General features: G+C 44.8%; 1 protein-coding gene across 2 annotated transcripts in view; it reads left to right on the plus strand.

Annotated features, from left to right (window-relative positions):
* The window catches only part of PTPRE (protein tyrosine phosphatase receptor type E), a 91,313-nt gene that overhangs the window by 55,839 nt on the left and 15,121 nt on the right, over positions 1-20,353 (plus strand). For both annotated transcript variants that reach the window (XM_041415857.1, XM_041415859.1), the window contains exons 2-11: positions 2,668-2,777; positions 10,389-10,491; positions 10,706-10,779; positions 12,088-12,224; positions 16,151-16,241; positions 16,445-16,521; positions 16,634-16,670; positions 17,592-17,689; positions 18,833-18,952; positions 19,935-20,095. In XM_041415857.1, coding sequence (XP_041271791.1) covers positions 2,668-2,777; positions 10,389-10,491; positions 10,706-10,779; positions 12,088-12,224; positions 16,151-16,241; positions 16,445-16,521; positions 16,634-16,670; positions 17,592-17,689; positions 18,833-18,952; positions 19,935-20,095 — 1,008 coding nt within the window. The remainder of the gene's footprint in view (positions 1-2,667; positions 2,778-10,388; positions 10,492-10,705; positions 10,780-12,087; positions 12,225-16,150; positions 16,242-16,444; positions 16,522-16,633; positions 16,671-17,591; positions 17,690-18,832; positions 18,953-19,934; positions 20,096-20,353) is intronic.

The raw sequence follows: 20,353 nt of genomic DNA on the forward strand, positions 1-20,353 counted from the left end.
TCGTTGCAGGCCTGTATGTGAAGGCCATAAATATAAATACAGAGTAAAACTGGCAATGGTTTTGTGGGATTTTTTGTGGGATTGAAGCTTGGGCATCTCCCCATCCACCCCAGCGGGAAGAGAAGGGACAGGATGAGGGGAACCGCCCTCAAGCTGTGCCAGGGCAGGTTTAGATTGGAAATTAAGGAAAATTCCTTTGTGGAAAGGTTTGTCCAGGCCTGGCGCAACTGCCCAGGGCAGTTTGGAGTCTCTGTCCCTGGAGGGATTTAAAATCCATGGGCATGTGGCACTTGGGACATGAGGCCTTGGCAGTGCTGGGAATGGTTGGATTTTATGATCTTAAGTGTCTTTTCCAGCCTTAATTCCATGATTTTCTGCTTGGTCCTGCTGAGCCCATCCTCAGCAGGATGGTCCTGCATCCACCTCAGCTGCAGCTCCTGGATTTCCAGTTTTCCTTCTCCTTTCTTCAGGACTGGAAATGCAAAGGGCTTTGGCCAAAACCAAAATCTCAGGATTTGCATAATCTTCCTGGCTGTGCTTATTTCTGATAAATTGAGGGACACCACAGCGTCTTCCAGCCACACTTTATCACATCCCAGAGAATTTTATTTTTTTTTTATCACATCCCAGAAAACAGATTCCAGGGGTCTGGCAGGGAACTGGCATCTGGAAAACCCTCCTGACAGGGATTTGGAGAGAAGCACTGATGTTCCTTTCACTTTCTGCTCTCCTGGAAACCTTCCAGCAACTTCAATTATTCTGTGGATTTTTTTAATTTTTTTTTTTTTTTTTTTTTTAATGAGCTGGATGTATTTTAAGGGTGAGAAAGTGAACTCAGAGCTGCTTTGGAAAATCAGCCCCTGCCAAGATTGATTACCCGAAATTCAGCAGCCTTTGCTGAGGGTGGAAAGCATCCCAGCACTCAGCACCTCTTCCCTGTTAATTCCACTTTTATCCTGGCTTTATTCCACATTTCCACGTCCTCCTTCCTTTCCCTTCCCTTCTGTTCCATTAAGTGCTGCTGTGTGTCCCAAGGTTTCTAATTATAAATATAATATAATTATAAATAGTTAATTTGGGACATTTATATAATGCTCAAAATGATGCAGGCACAGTTTGCAGGGAGGTGTTGAACACAATTAACTGTCTAATCCCAAGAATGGGATTGGGAAAGAATGGGATTGTAAAACCTCAAGAATGGGATTAGATTGTAAGACATTTAGGCTGCTTAAATTAGAAATAGTAGGAGAAGGAATTGAAGCGGTAAATTTGTAGCAAGCTGGACTGGGGGAAAAAAATTAAGAAAATGAAGTTTGATGCTAATAATATTTGTTATTATTTTTTTTTTTCACTCATTGTATTAGAAACAAAAAATTGAGCTTCCCAGTTGTGTATATGAGGAATAGAGCTGTGTGCTGAGCTTGAGTTTACTCCTGGGTGTAGGACCAGGCTTTGGAGGGGCTGGGAATGGCTGGGAATATTTCACTTCTGAGTGACAGCTGTGGGAGCAACGCAAAGGTGGTGTGAAAGTTGTTGTCACGGGAGATTTTTCTACATTTGTGTTTATCCAGGGATTATTTCTGGTGGATTATCCCACCTTACATGGAAAGGCAGGATTTTCTAATGGTTATTCTAATGGCTGCCAAATTCCTGGGTTTTTTAGTGTGTTGTGAGGCAGGACTGTGTAATGCCCTGTGGAAATTGTACTGTTAAATTCAGTGTATTACCCTGAAATAGGGAGCTCTGGGGAGCAGCATTTCAGGGACAGAATTTTAGCAGTGGCTGCAGAGCCACCATCTGGATAAATCCTGCCACAAAGTAAAGGTTGTGTGAAATTATTTCTAAATCAAGCAGGGCTGGCTAATGGCTGAGATGGGAGCCTCTCCTAATTAATCTGTTCATTAGTGATTGGATAAATCACAACAACTTAATAACAACATTCATTTTCCACCTCTGTTTAGAGGGATTGGAATATTTCTGGACCTGTTTATTTGTCTCCATCTATGAGTTTGCCTAAATTAAGAGACAGCACGTTCTCATCACACTTTTCCTCCAATTTTCTTCACACTGGGAATTATATTCTGGTCTCACCAATGCTGAAATTCTGAGGTCAGAAAGGAGATTCAGCTGTGGCAAACATTCCCCCATGCAATTCATCCATGGAGCCCCTCCCCAAGGGAGTCAGGTGGGATCAGGAAACTCTAAAAATGTGTGTTAAAGGGACTGGAAGCTTTCTGGTGTTACTGGGCTCCTTGTGGTAAAAAACTTTTCCTCTTTGTTATGAATTTTCCTCTCATCTCTGGGAATGACTCCCAGGATTGTTTCCTCAGTGTCCTCACATGGGTTTTTTTTATGGAGGGAACATTTTTGCCCTGATTTCTGGTGGTGTCTGTGAACCATGGCTGAGTGTTCATGTTCAGCCATTCTGTTGCTGGATTTAAAGTTTCCTGAATGGATTTTTGGTGTGCACAAGTTGTATTTTCTTTTTCTTTCTGCATCAAAACTGAACATTCAATGTTAAGGTGATGGGAGAGTATAAAACAGGGTTTAAATAAATTTAAATTTCAAGCAAACATGGCTTTTACTTCAGCTTCCTTCTGCCACGAGGAACAAAAAATCCATATCAATTTGACCTGAAAATTTATCTTCTGCTTTGCTTCCTTGCAGGTCCAGGATGGAACATTCCTGCTCGCTCCTGCTGCTCTGTGTTAGTTTCATTTTTGCACGAGCTCTGCCACCCAATGGAACAGAACTGCCCAAAACAACCACAACAACCAGTAAGGAGTGGGGTAGGATGATGTGGACCTCAGGGGGTGTCCCTGGTGGCACAGTCCAGGATGGTTTTGCAGGACTTTGACCCCAGTGACACAGTTCTGATGGTGCCAGGTGTCCTCTGGGTTTGCTCTGCACGTGGGTGCTGTTGGGGTTTCACTTTCTCTTTGCCATGGGAGGGAAAACCACGGCGGAGGTGGAGGAGCTGCAGGGGCCAGGAGCTGCCAGGGGGATCTGAGGGGATGTGGGCACAGATAACAGGAAATAAATTTTCATTAGACAGCAGGATGAATAGACTGAAACACTGTGAGGAGCCTTGGCACAAGTTCTGGGTTTTTCATGCAAAGACTTGAGGAGGGTGTGAGGTGTCCTGTGGAGGGTCCTGCCAGGTGAGAAACAGGAGAGCTGTTCCAGGAGCTGAGAGTGATCTCCTCCATTTTGGATGCCTTGTGCAGGCTGCCCTAGAGCAGAGGCTGGACAGAGCTAAAGAATAAAGCAGGGATTTATTCAAAGGATCTCCTCCATGGATGCACCTCGGGCAGCACAAGAGCCCAGCCAGGGCTGCACCCAGGATGAACCCAAATGGTCCCAAAATGCACGAGCGCTCACGGGGTCTCTCCCTGGGATCAGCTCTGCTCCATGTGCACATTGCAGTTCAGTGTCCAATTCCAGCTCAGCCCCTGCACTCCCATCCTGCTTGTTTTTCTCTCTCCAGCCCACGGGGTTTGTGCTCTTGGGCTGAGATTTGGATCATTTGTCCTTGGTGCCCAGCTGGAGCAGGAATTGTTTTGTCTCCCTGCTCTGTGCACAGAGCTCACCATCCCCTGATGTGAAACCCAGACCCACACACTAAAGCAGCACAGAATGTGGAAAATAGAAAATATAAACCTGAGGTATCACTCTTGGCCACGACAGCACCTCACATTCATGCTCATTTCTGTTTGCAGAATGTTTTCCTCCTCAAACCCTCCCAGAACTACGTCCTGATATGTGGCAGTCCTGGGGAGGGGCTTGTTCAGGGGAATTTGGAGGGTTTGAGGAAGTGCCCAAGGCCAGGTTGGACAGGGCTTGGAGCAGCCTGGGATGGCGCAGCGTGTCCCTGCCCATGGCAGGAGTGCAATGGGATAATCTTGGAGGCCCCTTCCAGCCCAAAGCAGGGAGATGAAGCTGCTGATGTCCCATATGAGCAATGTGTCCACGTTTTGATGACTGTTCAGGTCACTGTTGTTGACACCCAGTGTTTCATAGAAGGCTGATTTATTGCTTTATTAGCTTTTAATCTGTTTGTGAACTTTACACCCTTGGGGAAGGAGACGAATCGAATGCCAGGCTGGGCCCATGGCCCCTGGGATTGTTTTGGTTCTTGGTTGTAGTAATTTAAATGGAAGTAGGGGAGATTTAGATGGGATATTGGGAATCAAATGAGGGTGGGCAGCCCTGGCACAGGGTGCCCAGAGCAGCTGGGGCTGCCCTTGGATCCCTGGCAGTGCCCAAGGCCAGGCTGGACACTGGGGCTGGGAGCACCTGGGACAGGGGAAGGTGTCCCTGATGTGGCAGGGGTGGAAATGGATAATTTTGAGGATCTTCCCCTCCCAAACCAATCTGGGATTTGCTGCTAATTCAGGTGTGAGCATTTTCCTTCTGCAGAATCTGACTGCAGGCTGGGTGCAGCCCTTGCTGGGCACTCCAGAGCTCTGCTGGGGGGACAAGGGGCTCCACCATCAGCAGTGACAATCTGAGCGTGGCTGTGCTTAGTGCTCCCAAAAAAACCAAATTATTCATAGAAATGAAGCTTTAGCCGAGTGTGAGTTTGCTAATTCATCAGTTTGAAGTATTGTCAAGTAGTTTTTGTCCCTGCTTCTTGTCTAGCAGCTGTAGAAAAACAAGTTACTAATATTGGGCTGAGTATGTCAGAATATGGGAATTGAGAAGGGGAAGTCACTTGTTGTTTTTATCACTTCCCAGAATTTTAATAACATGAGTACAAAGGGAGTTTTGCTATCAGTGTCGTTCATCTTCGGAGTTTAATTCGAAATTGTGTTGGATTTAAGTCTGATAATATGGATAAGAGTAATCTGATCATTCCTATTTTAATTAAATCTTAATTTCAGTGATATGATTCAGAAATGATTGGTGTGACTAAAATTTTTTTCCTAATTATCAAAGCCTTCCTGGCTTTACAGTGAGGAAGAGTTTTTTCTGACAGACAAGTAGGTGCACCCTGAAAATTACACTGCTGCAGAAAGAGAACCAAGATAATTGGATTATCTAATAAATTTAGCCATTGAATTAATACAGCATTTTAAACTACAAAAATAAAGACTTTTGATTGAAGCATAAAGAAAACTTCATTTAACAGGCTATGGAAAGAACTAAAAGAGCCTAAAAAAAACCAGTTTTCCTTTTGCATGCTAATTTGATGTGTGATCCCAAAAGATACTTTTGATTCTGAAAGGAATAGGTATAAATGATTCCATGTCATTATTTGAGCTGCCTTGATTTTTTCAAAGATTTGCTGAATTACAATGTCAGCTTTATTCTTATTTAAAACATGGTTACCTTGTCTGGATGGGTCGATTTTTAGCACTGCTGCCATTTTACCTCCTACTAGAACACCCTGAAATTGCAGCCATGAAATTGCTACCTTGAAATTTCCCTTTAGAAAACGAGAATATTCTGGGGTTTATTGCACTGCCATTTACTGGAAATTTGCCCTGGTCTTTACTCCAGGTATTCAACTCCATTAAATAAATATAAACCATCAAACCACAGAATGGTTTGGGTTGGAAGGGAGCATCTAATTCTGGCTTCCAAGCTAATATTTATTAGGTTTGCATAAATAAATGTATATTTGCAGTAGAGATATCTTCATGCTCCCAGATCCTTGTTGCAGATTGTTTATTCATGATATTGCCTGTGACCATCCCGTAACTCCTGGTAATTCAAATATTTGTAAATTCCCCAGGATTAATCATAGTCTGGATTGTTTTACTTCCTCTTGCATTTTTACTTGTGGAGTTGTTGAAATGTGCAAGCAGCCTGGGAGCTGCAGTTGTAAACCTTCAAATACCTTTCCAAATGTTTGCATTCCACTGGTATTTACTCCATGAGGGTTCCTGGTGCCTTTGAATCCTCACAATTCCTTCCCGTCCCTGATGTCTGAACCTTCAGAGGCAGTGAAGTTATCAGTTGAGGTTTCAAAGGCAGGAAAATGGGGCAGCTTTGGGGCTCCTGTTCAGTGCTGGTTTCAGCTTCCAACAAGTCAGTGGGAATGTGAAAATAAAATTTTGTGTGTCTCCACTCTGGAGAGACCCCACCCAGGACACCATGTCCAGCCCTGGGGTCCCTGCATGGGGAGGGAGCACCTGGAGCTGTGGGAATGAACCAAAACATTCTGTGGGATGGAGGAAAGGCTGGGAGAGCTGGGATTGTTCAGGCTGGGGAAAGGAAGCTTTGGAGTGACCTCAGTGAGGCTTTCCAGAGCCTGAAGGAGCTCCAGGAGACTGGGGAGGGACTGGGGACAAGGCATGGAGGGACAGGACAGAGGGAATGGCTTTAAACTGAAAGTGGGTGGATTTAGATGGGATTTTAGGCTGGAATTGTTCCCTGTGAGGGTGGGCAGGCCCTGGCACAGGGTCCCCAGAGCAGCTGTGGCTGCCCCTGGATCCCTGGCACAGGGTGCCCAGAGCAGCTGGGGCTGCCCCTGGATCCCTGGCAGTGCCCAAGGCCAGGCTGGACACTGGGGCTGGAGCACCTGGGACAGGGGAAGGTGTCCCTGCCATGGCAGGGGTGGCACTGGGTGATTTTTGAGGTCCCTTCCAGCCAAACCATTGTGTGACTCTGTAGTCCCGAGGAGGACCCAGAGGTGGGACTTCCCTGTGAGACTCGTGCTGGTGATTTCATGGAGAAAATGAGGCAGCATCAGAAAGCTGACTTGTGGAGGAGGAATCAGGCTCATTTTATTTCGTATTTAAATGCCAGAGGGATTCTCTGCAGACACTCAATTCCAAGAATTAGTTTGCAAAGCAGAACTTCAGAAATAGGTGGTTTCAGATCGGGGGTTGGACTGCGTGACATTTAAAGGTCCCTCCAGGTCAGACTCAGACTGTGTGACCGCAGTGCCAGGTGGGCTGTGCTGGCTTTGCCCAGTGGGGTTCAGCTCTGAGATGTTAAACTCACATTTACTGGTACTGGTGCCTTGTGGAGGCTGACTTACAACAGAGACTGAATGGAGCTAAAGAATAAAGCAGGGATTGATTCCAAGGAACTCCTCCATGGATCCACCTCGGGCAGCACAAGAGCCCAGCCAGGGCTGCACCCAAGATGAACCCAAATGGTCCCAAAATGCACGAGCGCTCACGGGGTCTCTCCCTGGGATCAGCTCTGCTCCATGTGCACATTGCAGTTCAGTGTCCAATTCCAGCTCAGCCCCTGCACTCCCATCCTGCTTGTTTTTCTCTCTCCAGCCCATGGGGTTTGTGCTCTTGGGCTGAGATTTGGATCATTTGTCCTTGGTGCCCAGCTGGAGCAGGAATTGTTTTGTCTCCCTGCTCTGTGCAGAGCTCACCATCCCCTGATGTGAACCCAGACCCACACACTAAACAGCTCAGAATGTGGAAAACAGAAAAGCCAAAACCTGAGGCATCATTTCCTGCTGGCTGTGGGTGCTGGTTTCCCTCCCCTACCTGTCTTTTTTTCCTTTGCCCTTCCTTTATTTCATATTTTTTCTCTGATCTGGGTTTTGCTTCACACATCCCAAACAAATCTCCTGGTTATCAGCTGCCCATCAGCTGCTTCCCTTCTGCAGCCATGGCAGGGTTGGGGTTTTCTCTTCCAAAAATAGCCTGAGAGGGTTTAGTGTGGGTTTTGTCATATTCCCTGTTGGATGTTTGTTTGTGGTATCTCTGGGTTTTGAAGAGAAGATCACCTGTGCAGAAATAGAGTTGGTTCTTGTGGGATTTCTCCTGTGCTCAGATAAAGAAGATTTTGTTTCATGTCGCTCACCAGAATAATTTCAGGTTTAGGGCAAACTTTGCTCTGCCAGCTTGCTTTTCTATAGGGGGAAAAAGTGTTTTAATCACACAATTTTAATCACACACTTTTAATCATATCCTCCTGGTGATTATCCCCCTCTCTGGGGAATACTAAAGTCACTTCTTCATTTTATCTCTAAACAAATACCCTTGGGATGATCTTTGTCTGGCTGTGAACAGAAATCCTGGTGGTTTTGGGGCACAGCTCCTGGAGTGGGAGCAGTGGGAAAGTTTCCCCGCTTTGGAGGATTTGTCTCACCTGCATCTATTTACTCCAGTCATCAATTTTTGAAGCAGTAGTGATTAAAAAGTTATTTCAGGCCTTTGTTCCCCTTGAAGTCCCCCTTGGTCTGGAGACAGTTGTGTTGGCCAGAGGTGTTTCAATCTCTGAGCCTGCAGTGGCCTCAGTTTTAACTTTCTCATGCAATTTCGGGGCTACATTTATAAATTTTGTCATATTAAAGAAAATAGAGGTAAAAAATGAAACAAAATAGGGGTAAAAAATGAAACCACACTGTGCCTTATTCCCAGGCTCTGCAGGGATGAAGCCATTGGGGAACAGCTGCAAGGGTTTGGGAATAGATGTATAAAGGAAAAGGGACTTTTAGTGGATTGTGACCCAATTTCCTTGTGAAATGGCAGGAGGAGAGGCGAGATCTTGGGACAGAGAATTAAATCAGTCGTGGTGGGGATGCTCTGTCCTGAAGAAGTGGGGGCAGTTGTCTGGCACAAGGTTCAGCTTCTCTTTTCCTGGCTGGGATTGAGCTTTCAGTGTTTGCCTGGGAATCAGTTCTCCACAGACACCCCAAAAATGGAGCAGCAGTTCTGTGAAAGGAAGAGAAGGGTGATTTTTTTTTCATTGTGTAATTGTCTGGGGGAAGTTTTAATTCCCTCGTGGTGCAAACTTGTTGTTTCCCCTCTCATGTCACGGGTCTTGTCTTAGAGCTAAAGAGAACCAACACAAACCCCCAAATCCCGAGGGTGACATTTTAACTCCATGCGAGTGGCTGCGTTTTGTCTGTGAGGGACAAAACCAGGGATTTTTTTGGTGTTTGTTTCCTTGCCAGCCTTGGCTCCCAGACAGAGTTGCAGAGCACCCCTCAGACAGCGTTGGGTGGTTATTCATCCTCATCCAGCCGCTCCTTCCAAGAGTGATTTCCTGAACCCCTGCCAAGCCATGGCTCCTGACTGCAGTTTTGTCATGCCTGTCACTTTTATCTTTACACACCACCTAAAACTCATCCCTCGTGCCTTTTATTGCCTTCCCTGTCTGGGAATTATGGTGTTGATTTATGAGCCCTTTTTCCCTGTGTGTCCCGAGCTCACCTGTGCCTCTCCAGGAATTGTTTCCCATGCCCCCACACGCTGTGGAGCATCCAGAGAGTTTCCAGCTGCCCCAAACTCTCAGATGGTTTCGTAGCCATCAGTTCTGGGTGTTTGTTTGATCCACGGGAATCCTTTCTGGATTATTGCAGGTGTTACTTACTCCTAAATTTTTTTTTTTTTTTTGAATACCAGAATTGTTTGGGATGGAAGGGAATTTAAAAATCACCCAGTGCCACCCCTGCCATGGCAGGAACCCCTTCCCCTGTCCCAGGTGCTCCAGCCCCAGTGTCCAGCCTGGCCTTGGGCACTGCCAGGGATCCAGGGGCAGCCACAGCTGCTCTGGGAATTCCATCCCAGCCTTCCCCACCCTCCCAGCCAGGAATTCCTCCCCAATACCCCATCCAACACTTCTGTCTGTCAGCTCTCAAAAGCCACTGTAGGAATGGTAAAAAAACTCCTTAAAGTGTGTGAATGTAGTTTAAAAGAGAAAAGATATCCAAAATACCAGCAGCAGCAGAAATTGCCTTAATTTTGGAAGAGTGGTTGTAGGGTTGTGTTTTGCTTGCTGAAGGTTCAGACTGGGAGTTTGGCTTCCTTAAATAAGACATGTTGGCTTTTTAATGATTTTAATCTGTTCTGTATTGAATTATTCAGCAGAACTAAAAGGTTACAGAAGCATAATGAAAGTGAAAGGTAAAGAGACACTTCCGTAAAACACTGTGAACAGAAGGGTGAGACTCAGAGCTTGTACCAGATATAACAAAGATGTTCTTTAATCTCCATTCTGAGGAAAATGTCATTATTCCTGCTTGTTCTTATATTGATATAGCATTTAAAATCTCTTAGAATTCCAGTGAATAAAATCTCTGTGAAAGGTGGCATTTTCTATATTTATATGAAAGGTGGTGGAGAAGCAGCTGATGTGCATAAGGACACTGCAGCAAACCTTTTAATGGGCTACAAATTCAGCTCGGTACCTTACAGCTGTTCAACTTCTCTGATTACAGGGAAATTGAAAAATATCTTGGATTTTCTCAGCAGCAGTAGTTTGGTTGTGCTTTTGATAAGGGAGAAAAAAAATTAAAAATTAAAAAAACCCCCAAACTTTCAATTTTAGCTTTGCCTGTGTCAGGTATGGTGAAGCTTTTACTAGCAGAGGCAGATAATTGGACAGAATTTTTGGTGCCTTGAGCACAATTTTTGTGCCAGATGAGGCAATCCACATCTAATACTCCACATTTCTTGTTCCATCCCCAGACTCCACCGAGGAGAACACCTTGCACAAGGAGCTGCTGACTTCCCTGCTGATCCTGGTGCTGGTGGTGGTCATTTTCGTGGTGCTGGTGGGGTATTTTTTCAGGTGGGTGTTCGTGGGCTCAGCCCATCTTTCTTTGTGCCCTCCCACGGAAGCAGAAGCGAGGCAGAGCCGCGGCCGTGCCCGCCCTGCTCTCCCTGCCAGCATGAACAGAAAGAGCTTCTCCAGGATTACGTGGTCTGTAAAAAAGGGTCTGGGGTGGGGAAATGCTGCTTTCCTCTTGCCTCAGTTGTGGATTGATGTGGTGCCTCTGTTCCAGGTTCAGGAGACACAGGAAAGCTGTGGTCAACTCCGGAGACAAGAAGATGCCAAATGGGATCTTGGAAGAACAAGGTATGGGGAGATTTGCTTTCAAACTCTCCTTTTTATTGCTGTCTTTAACTCAAAATTACTCGATGTTTGCTTTTATTTCTAATATAAGTTGTTATTGAAGAGAAAATAGTCTGAAAAAATACAATCACAAATGGTTTGAGTTGGAAGGGACCTTAAACTCATCCAGCTCCAACCCTGTGCCATGTGCAGGGACATCTTCCAGCCCCTGGTTGTGCCCTCCAAGCTGGCCTTGGACTAGAGATCCATATTTAGAAATCCATATTCCACCAGTCTATGGAAAATCTTAATTTTCAGTTGCTGGTTTGAAATAGGTTTCGCTTTGTGAAGCAGCAAATGTTTCTGTGTAAAACCTCTCTGGGCTCTTTGGAGAGCTTTTACCTGGACTGCAGCTGAGATCCACGTTTGTGACGCTGTGATCCGTGTATTTAGAGAAGGAACTGCAGTATTTCTTCTTAAAATGTGAAAAAACCTCCTTAACACTTTGTGAATACACTGGGTGGTTTCTGAACGTGGGGCAGGGTTTGAGATGGGGCAGTTTGAAGCCAGAAGCACCGAAATAAAACTCTCTGGGGAGTTCCAAATGTTTCCCCCTGGTTTGAGTTGGGCTGGGTTTGTTTCTGCCGTGGGGAGCCCCGGGCTGGCTCCTCTGTGGGGCCCAGCTCAAACCTGGCAGGGCAAGTTGTTTTAATCACAACCCAGAGAAAAATGATCAAGTTAATAATAAAATAATAAATCTGTGGTTTGTGTCAGTCCCACCTGGCCATGTGTGATGTGTGAGTGAGCTGAAGAGCGTGGCAGGCAGAGGAAAAGTCAAAACCCTAAAAATACCCATCAGCTTCCTGCTGGGGTGTTCCTGTGCACAGGGCAGCAGCTCCTCTTGGGGCACAGCTTCTGCTGGCTGCCAAGTTAAAGCTAAATTATTTATTGTTATTATTATTAGCATTATTTCCCCTCAAAATGAAATAATCTGGCAGCATCTCCTTGGTGATAGGTGCCAAAAGCTGTCCTTGCCCTGTCAGCAGACAGAACCTTCTCCTTTTCTGAATATGCCTTGGTCACTTTTAAATCCAGTGTAAATAGAGAAATCATTCATTTCACCAGCAGTGGCTCTTCTTGACGCCATTATGTTCCCAAAGCAAGCACTTGACCTATAAATTTGGTGTTTTAATTTCCTTTAAATCCCCTTCAGCACCTCAGAGTGTCACGGCAGCAGTTTGCTTTGGCATCTTTCAGCACCGAGATGAATTTGTAGTTGGGAATGCCTGGCTCTGGCCATGCCTTTAACGCATCCTGCCCTTGTGCTGACAGAACAGCAGCGGGTCATGCTGCTCAGCAGGTCTCCCTCGGGCCCCAAGAAGTATTTCCCCATCCCTGTGGAAAACCTGGAGGAGGAAATCCGGATACGCTCGGCCGACGAGGGGAAGCTCTTCAGGGAAGAGTTTAATGTAAGTTTTTACACATGGGTGGCTGGAAACGGGGGAAAACCAAAATATCTGTGAGTATTACCAATTCTTGTGTTGGGTGCAGGATTGGTGCTGTTCTTACAGGTTCTGTCATGTGTGGGGACCTTTCATCTGGATAAAACCTGGAGTTTTTACTCATTTGTGATGCTGAATTGGTGTTATATGAACTGTTTGCCTCTTGCTAACATTTAAAGAAGGTCTTTAGTGTTTGCCTGAAGCTGGAGGAGAGCAACATTGAATATAAACCTCTTCAGCAGTGATTTTCATAGTGGTGGTAGGGGGTTTTGGGTGTTTCATCTCCATGGGAAGAACTTAGAGGAGAGGACTCAGGGTGGCCTTAACATTGCCCTGGTGGGGTTTGACTTCTTTTTTCCTGATAATTCGACTTTTTGCTCTTGGTTGCCATGCCAGCACGCCCCTCTTTGCAGCACGGAGTTTCTGAATTGTCTCAGCTCTCAGGGTTTTCCTGTTGAGTGTGGCCTTGGGCAGTATTTTCTGGCTGTAGGGATGAGCTGCACCTGGAGTCTGAGCTCCTGCAGGATTCCTGTGGAGAAATACAGCACCAGGAGCCTGAGTTTGGGGCTTTTTCCAGATATTTTATGACTTCTCTTCACTTCCCTCCACAGCAGAAGCAAAGCAGGAGCTTAAATGTCAGGCGTGGATTTGTGAGAGCCAAGGCACGTGTTGATTAGGCAGGCTGTTGAGTTACCTTCTTAATTGGGAGCATATTTAGAGCTGCAGTTTGGTGGATGATAAATTTAAACCACAGACTTCTGCCTTATCAGACAGGGAGCATTGTGGAAATCCTTCTCAAAGCTGAAAATGAAAGTGAGAACCAGCCTGACAAGGTGTGCACTGGTGAATTTTGACTCTCCTGATGAATTTGCTCTGAGGTTCAGAGTGAAACAAACCATCTCTTTTCATTTTTAAACCCCTCTTTGCTTTGGGAATTTTCTGCCCCATGCTGTGAGCGTGTGGGATTCTGTCCACACCCAAAAACCTGGGGTCTGATCCCCAAAAATGAGCAGTGATGGGGCTGGATGGGGTTGATGCTCAGTGTGCTCAGATTTTTTTTCCTGTGCCTGGATGAGCTGTCTGCTCCAGCCTGGCAGGGCTGGCAGTGTCCCAGGCCAGGTTGGACTTTGGGCTTTGGAGCAGCCTGGGACAGGGGAAGGTGCCCCTGCCATGGCAGGGTGCCACTGGATGGGATTTAAAAGATCCTCCCAACCCAAACCATTCCGTGATTCTCTGGTTCTGTGCCTCAGCCCTGCCCTGGGGATGCTCCAGGTATCTCTGCCCACTCCCCATCCCACATGTCAGGGGCCAGACATCCCTGGGAATGCAGATGCAGGAGCTCCAGTGGGAATTAGGGACAAGTTTGGGCTGAAAATGGTGAGTTCTGGGAGCCAGGCATGTGCACCAACCTGAGGGGTTTGGTCCCAAGTGATTTTTTTGGTAAAAAGAAACCAGACATTAAAAGATGAAGACACCCAGCAGGGAGAGAAGAGTTTTGAGGACAGTTCCTGACTTTGAGGACAGTTCTCTTGGATTTATGTGCCTAATGGTGTTCTCCAGCACCTTTGATTTTGTCCTGAAAGCCTGCATGACCCTTCAGAGGTCCATTGCACCCCTTGGACACTCACCAGGATAGCAGAGGCTCTTTCTTTTTTCATGTGATTCCTTTGTGAGCATTGGGCACTGGAAGAGTGTGTTCTTTCTTAACAGGAAAAAAAGAAAAAAAATGAAAATAAAATAGATTTCTTTCTGTAAAGCCCCCACCTCTGCTGACCATCCCTGGAAGTTTGGGATTGTCGCCTTGATTTTCAGATTAATTACTGAAATGCTTCCCCAAAGAGTTTTCTTTGGAAATTCGAATTCTGGCTTGATTAAGACACCCCTGTGGTTGTTCAGTGCTAAAAAAGGAGGAATTGAGCTGATCCTGGGCGGGCTGAGCCTCTCAAAGCTCCAGAGGGATTTTCGGGTTGCAGCCTGGGGGGGCAGGTCAGGGTGGGCTGGCAGCAGATGGGGCAGGGCCAGCAGGACCCGTCAGCTCCTCGTGGTTTGGGGAGCTGGGAGGATGTGCTGAGGAGCAGCCGGGTGATTCACATCCTCCCCGTGGGTGGGAGCAGGAGCTGGGCTCTGCTCTGGCTCAGCACCCGGAGCTGCCAGGGCCCTGGAGCAGGGCATGCAGAGGGGCTCTGGCCAAAGTTAATTCCTTTCCTTGTGTTTTCCACAGGAAAACCCAGAATTTCTCTGGCTGTTAATTGAAAATTGGGTGCTTGACTTGAAGTTGGAAGAGATAGTGTTTAAAAAGATAATTATTTCATAGGGTCACAGAATGGTTTGGGTTGGAAGGAGCTTAAAGTTCATCCAGTTCCGACCCCTTGCCATGGGCAGCGACACCTTCCACTATTTCTTTTTACACAAAAACTTCATTTTTCTGTTTCATAAATGTACTTTAATCAGCAAAATGGGCTGATAAAAACCCACGAGCTTCATTCACATCAGGATTTAAGCAGTCTGCTGGCAGCAGCTTTCTTCCTCAGCCTCCTCTCTTTTCCATTCACAGCTTCACGTGCCACAAAAGCCCCAAAAAACAAGCCTGGAGTGCAGGGTGCTGTTTGCCCCCCTCTCCTCCCGCGTCCCCCTGTGCAGCTCTGGGGGAATCCCAGCCCTGCCTGACCCTGGTTTTCCTTGCCCTGTGACTCAGGCTGGCAGGAGGTGCTGCTGGGCTTTTCCTCCTGGGATTTGGGGCTCAGTTTAAGGAACTTCATGAAATCTTCCTCAAGAACTTCTCCAGATCTGGTTCTGCTTTGGTCCCTCTGCAGTGGCAGCATCTCAGAGTGGAGGAGCCCCACCTTGGGCACCTCCTTGCTTTCATCTTCACCCTCTCCTCTGCTTTTTCCTTTGGTTTATTGCCCTCTACAACTGTTTGGGTTATTTTTAAGCCAGATTAAATTTACCTGCACTCAGCTCTTGCTGATGACTCAGAACTCGACTCACGCTGCATAAAAGCCCTTTATTTTTTATGGAAATAAAAAATAAAATAAAATTAAAAAAAAAAATAAAAAAAAAATTCCCTTTATTTTTTATGGGTTACAGTTATTTTAACCATAATTTTATGGTTAAAATAATTGTAACCCATACAATTATTTTATTAATAATAAATAATAATCATATTATTAGTATTATAATAAATAATGTTGTAACAATAAATAAATAATATAATAATTATAATATATAATGTTATATATGATAATGTATGATGGTATAATAGAGGTATTTATATATTATATATAATACTATATAATATATATAATGTATATAATTGTATTATAATAAATAATAATTATATATTTCAATTATATTCTAAATAATCTAATAATAATATAATTGTATTATAATTATGATATAATAAACAATTGTATTGTTGATTACATTATATAAAATCAATATAATGAATTTATATAAATTTATTATGTAAATTATTTTCCCTTCCTCCTTTTCAGCCAGGCTGGGCCCTCACCTGCAGAGCTGAGCAGGATGTTGGATCTGTGATGTTCTCAGCAGTGAATGAGAGGCCCAGCCCAGCTCCTGTGGCTGCCATCAGTGGCTCTGAGTCTCCGTGGCAGATGGCAGCTCCAGGCAGCAGCTCAGAGTTGAACAATTTGCTAAATAACTGTGATCTCGGAGGGAAAAGATTCCTTCTCTCTCCCCAGCTGCTGAACTCACTGTCTGGAGTCAAATCTGCCAGGATGTAGTTGCCTGCTGGAAAGGAATTAAAGTTACTGGGGGGAAAAAGTTGAAATATATTTAGTTCTGGCGGATGCAAATTTTCCCTGAGCCATGTGCAGTCAAAATTATTTGTTTTCTAACACATTGACTCTATATATTTTTTTTTTCCCCAGTCATTAACGTCTGGATATGTGCAGGGGACATTTGAAATGGCAAATAAGGAGGAAAACAGGGAGAAGAACAGATATCCCAACATCCTGCCATGTAAGCACTCACTTTTCTTTTAAAGCAGACAATTCATTTTGGCTGAGCAGGCTGCTGGTAGTGCTGAAAATATTCAAATAATAACAACTTCACTGGTCAGAAATGCTGTTCTTGTGTTGTCTGTGCTTTTCCAGGCCTCCTGCTTGCAAGGAAATAACATATTCCAGATTTAATACCTTCCCAATGTCCTTCTTTTCTTCCAGATGATCACTCCAGAGTGATTTTGACCCAAATTGATGGAGTCCCACCTTCAGACTACATCAATGCATCATATATAGATGTGAGTTGAGAGTTGCCCACAGCTGGCCAAACTTTGGGCATTAAAGAAGCAATTCTGTGCTAGCACACCTTGGCCTTTCACCTTTTAACTGCTGTGGCATTTATTTCCACAGGGTTATAAGGAAAAGAATAAATTTATAGCAGCACAAGGTAACTCCTTCTCATTTCTCTCTTCTCTATAGCTTAGGGTTGAGCACGTTTAATTAGAGTTGTGTTTGAAAGGTTATTTTTAGCTGCAGGTGGTGGTCAGGGGTGAGGTTGGGGTCAGAGGTTGCTGCTGAAATGAGCTGGAGATGTGTGTGAGGTGCCTCTAGGCAGTTCTGTAGGTTCTGCTCTGGCAGAGAATCATTTCCCCCTCCTTGACCCTCTTTGCTGGAAATTGGTGTCTCCTGATGATCCATTCCAAGGGAACCTTGCACCTTGGCATGGGGAAGAGCTGTAAAGTGGGAATTCTAAATGTTGCTCCTGCCATAGTTACAAGATGAAATAATATTTAAGGTGTTGCCAAATCTTCCAGTGCCTGAGGGGGCTCCAGGAGAGCTGGGAAGGGACAAGGCATGGAGGGACAGGACACAGGGAATGGCTTTAAACTGAAAGTGGGTGGATTTAGATGGGATTTTGGGCAGGAATTGTTCCCTGTGAGGGTGCGCAGGCCCTGGCACAGGGTGCCCAGAGCAGCTGTGGCTGCCCCTGGATCCCTGGCAGTGCCCAAGGCCAGGTTGGAGCAGCCTGGGACAATGGAAGGTGTCCCTGCCATGGCAGGGAGTGCAAAGTAAATTATTAAATGCTTTAAATGATCTTTAAAGTCCTTTCCAACTCAGACCATTCTGTGATTCTATGAGTGATATTTCAAGAGAGGAAATTCCTTCTAAAAATGTAGATTTGGGTGCATGTCTGTGTGAAAGAAAACATGAGGGGGGATAATTTAATAAGTAAATACAGAAATTTGGTAGATTCCAACGGTGTGCAGGTGCAGCAAACACAGCTGTGGGTGGGTGCCCAGGCAGGGTGTGGGACTGCTCTGGGATCTGCCCCATCCCTCTCCTGAGCATTTCCCTCTTCTGTCTGCAGGACCCAAGCAGGAAACAGTCAATGACTTCTGGAGGATGATCTGGGAGCAGAAATCGGCCATTATTGTCATGTTAACCAACCTGAAAGAAAGAAAAGAGGTAAAGAAGCTTTCACCCTGCTCTGGGATGTCCCCTGTGCTCCAAAAGCAGTCAGGGCTCACCAGGTGCATTTCTCACCTCTTCCTGCCCTGGCCCTTCTCAGCACAGCTGAGTTCCTGCTCCAAAATACAGTTTTCATGTCTGAAATACCCATTTATATCAGGTGATCTCAAGGAGAAAATTCTGATGGCCAGTTGTGTCCTGCATAGCCCAGGGCCAAAGGAAAACTCCCGTGGTTTTATCCCTGCACTTGTGGATGGGATTGATTAGGAAGGAAGATTAAAACTCTGCTCATTTTCCTGAGTATTAGGTTTCAAAATGCACAGTTTGTCAACTAAACAAAGAGAAATGAAAGCTGCTGCGCTGTGAGGGTGCTGCTGTTCCTTCCTGTCCCCCACTCCTCCCCTGAGGATGGGCATTCCTTGTTTTCCTCCTGGACTTGATTTTCCTGCACTTCTGCTGCAGCTTGATGAAGGTCAAACAGCAAAGCCAGGCCATGAGGGCCAATTCCCAGTAGGAGCAGCCAGAACTGCTAAATCTGGATATTCCTGATGGCTCCAAAGCAGAACTGCTTTGAATTTCTCCCTGGCTGCAGCTAAAGCTCAAAATCGGAGTGAAAACCTCACAGTCCCCACAGGTGGACACCCTGTAACTAAGCTGCCAAACTGAAACAAAAGCTGTGGGGGCTGAGCTGGTTAAAAAACAATTCAAAGCTGTTCTCACCTCTCTGCACCAATTTAAGAAGCAGTAGCAGGGTGCTGAAGTTGTGCCAGGTGAGGAGCTCTGCACGCTCACAGCTGTGCTCACCTTCCCTGATCAACCAGGAGAGCGTGGCAGTGAAAGCAAAGCCAGGGTGATAAAATTCCCTGGGTTTGGCTCTGAAATTCCCTGCGTTTGGCTCTGAAATTCCCTGTGCCTGGTTCTGAGATTCCCTGGGTTTGGTTCTGAAATTCCATGAGTTGGGTTCTCAGATTCCCTGGGTTTAGTTCTAAAATTCCCTGTTCTTGGTTCTGAAATTCCCTAGGTTTTGTTCTAAGGTTCCCTGTGCTCGGTTCTAAAATTCCCTGTACTTGGCTCTAAGTTCCCTGGGTTTGGCTCTGAAATTCCCCGTGTTTGGCCCTGAAATTCCCTGTTTTTGTGCAGGAGAAGTGTTTCCAGTACTGGCCTGACCAGGGCTGCTGGACGTACGGCAGTGTCCGTGTGTCCGTGGAGGATTCCATGGTGCTGGTGGATTACACCATCCGCAAGTTCTGCGTGCACTCGGTGAGGCCGGAGCTGCTCCCGGGGCAAAGCTGAGACAACCCCAAATGTTTGCTATTTGAGAAAAATCAGAATTTTAGGAATGTGGCTGATTTTAGCCAGCAAGCACACAGTGTGTTTTATTTTTGAGGCTCACAGATGAAGGCAAGGAAATGATGAATCTGACTCCATGTTCTTAGAAGGATAATTTATTATTTTATGATCTATATTATATTAAAGAATGTGATACTGAACTATATTAAAGGATACAGACAGAAGACTAAAAAGATAATAAAGAAAAACTCATGACTCTCTCCAGAGCCTCAAAACAGCTGGGCTGTGATTGGCCAATAAGTAAAAACAATTCACATGAAACCAATAAAACAATCACCTGTTGGTAAACAATGTCCAAACACATCCCAAAGCAGCAAAACACAGGAGAAGCAAATCAGATAATTATTGTTTTCATTTTTCTCTGAGGCTTCTCAGCTTCCCAGGAGATAAATCCTGGCAAAGGGATTTTTCCAGACAGTAACACATAGTGATTTAGGCTAAATAGCTGTGTGCTTGTTGGCTTTTGCTATTGTAAATTAACTTTTACCAGTTGTTAATCACAAGGATTTTAATATATTTATAATCACTTTTAACTACTTTTAATATAATAATTGTGATCTGGCCCCTGTGGAACTTGCATTCTCAAAACTTCATTTATTAATAATATTTTCATTTATGACCAGTGTAATAAACATATTACAGTTTTAACTTTTGCAAAGTATTAGAATATGTGTCATACATTTAACTTTTACAAAAATAGCTATAACTACCAAATAATAACTAATATTTTTGGGTTTTTTAACTCACTAACAATAAAAACAACTGAAACATATCTGTAAAATAACTAATATCGTCTATACACATAGATAACATTAAAAGAATCAGTAATTATCAACTACTAAAACCACAAAACCAATGAGATGTCACACTCAGAGTCTGGGTGTTCCTGCAGCTCCAGGAGGGATGCAAAGCTCCAAGACTCGTCACCCAGCTCCACTTCACCAGCTGGCCGGATTTTGGGGTGCCTTTCACACCTATTGGCATGCTGAAATTCCTGAAAAAAGTCAAGACCTTGAATCCTGCCCATGCTGGACCAATTGTGGTTCACTGTAGGTATGTATGTGCTCCTCAGGCCATTCCTGTGGCTTGGCCTGGAGTTATTTATAGATATTTAAATTTTTTAAACATATTTTTATATATTTTTAAAGACTTTATGTATATTTTAGATGTATTATATATATATATATATATATATTTATATTACAGATATATTTACTCACATATTTCTATTCAAGGGTAATAATCTGATAAGTTTTTGAGAGCTGAGAGTAAAAACAATTTCCAAAGCTCTATCTTTGTTGTCAGTTTAAT

Source organism: Onychostruthus taczanowskii, unplaced genomic scaffold (genome assembly GCF_017590055.1).
Source record: "Onychostruthus taczanowskii isolate IOZ18803 unplaced genomic scaffold, ASM1759005v1 scaffold5, whole genome shotgun sequence".
In the NCBI taxonomy this organism is placed as follows: Eukaryota; Metazoa; Chordata; class Aves; order Passeriformes; family Passeridae; genus Onychostruthus; species Onychostruthus taczanowskii.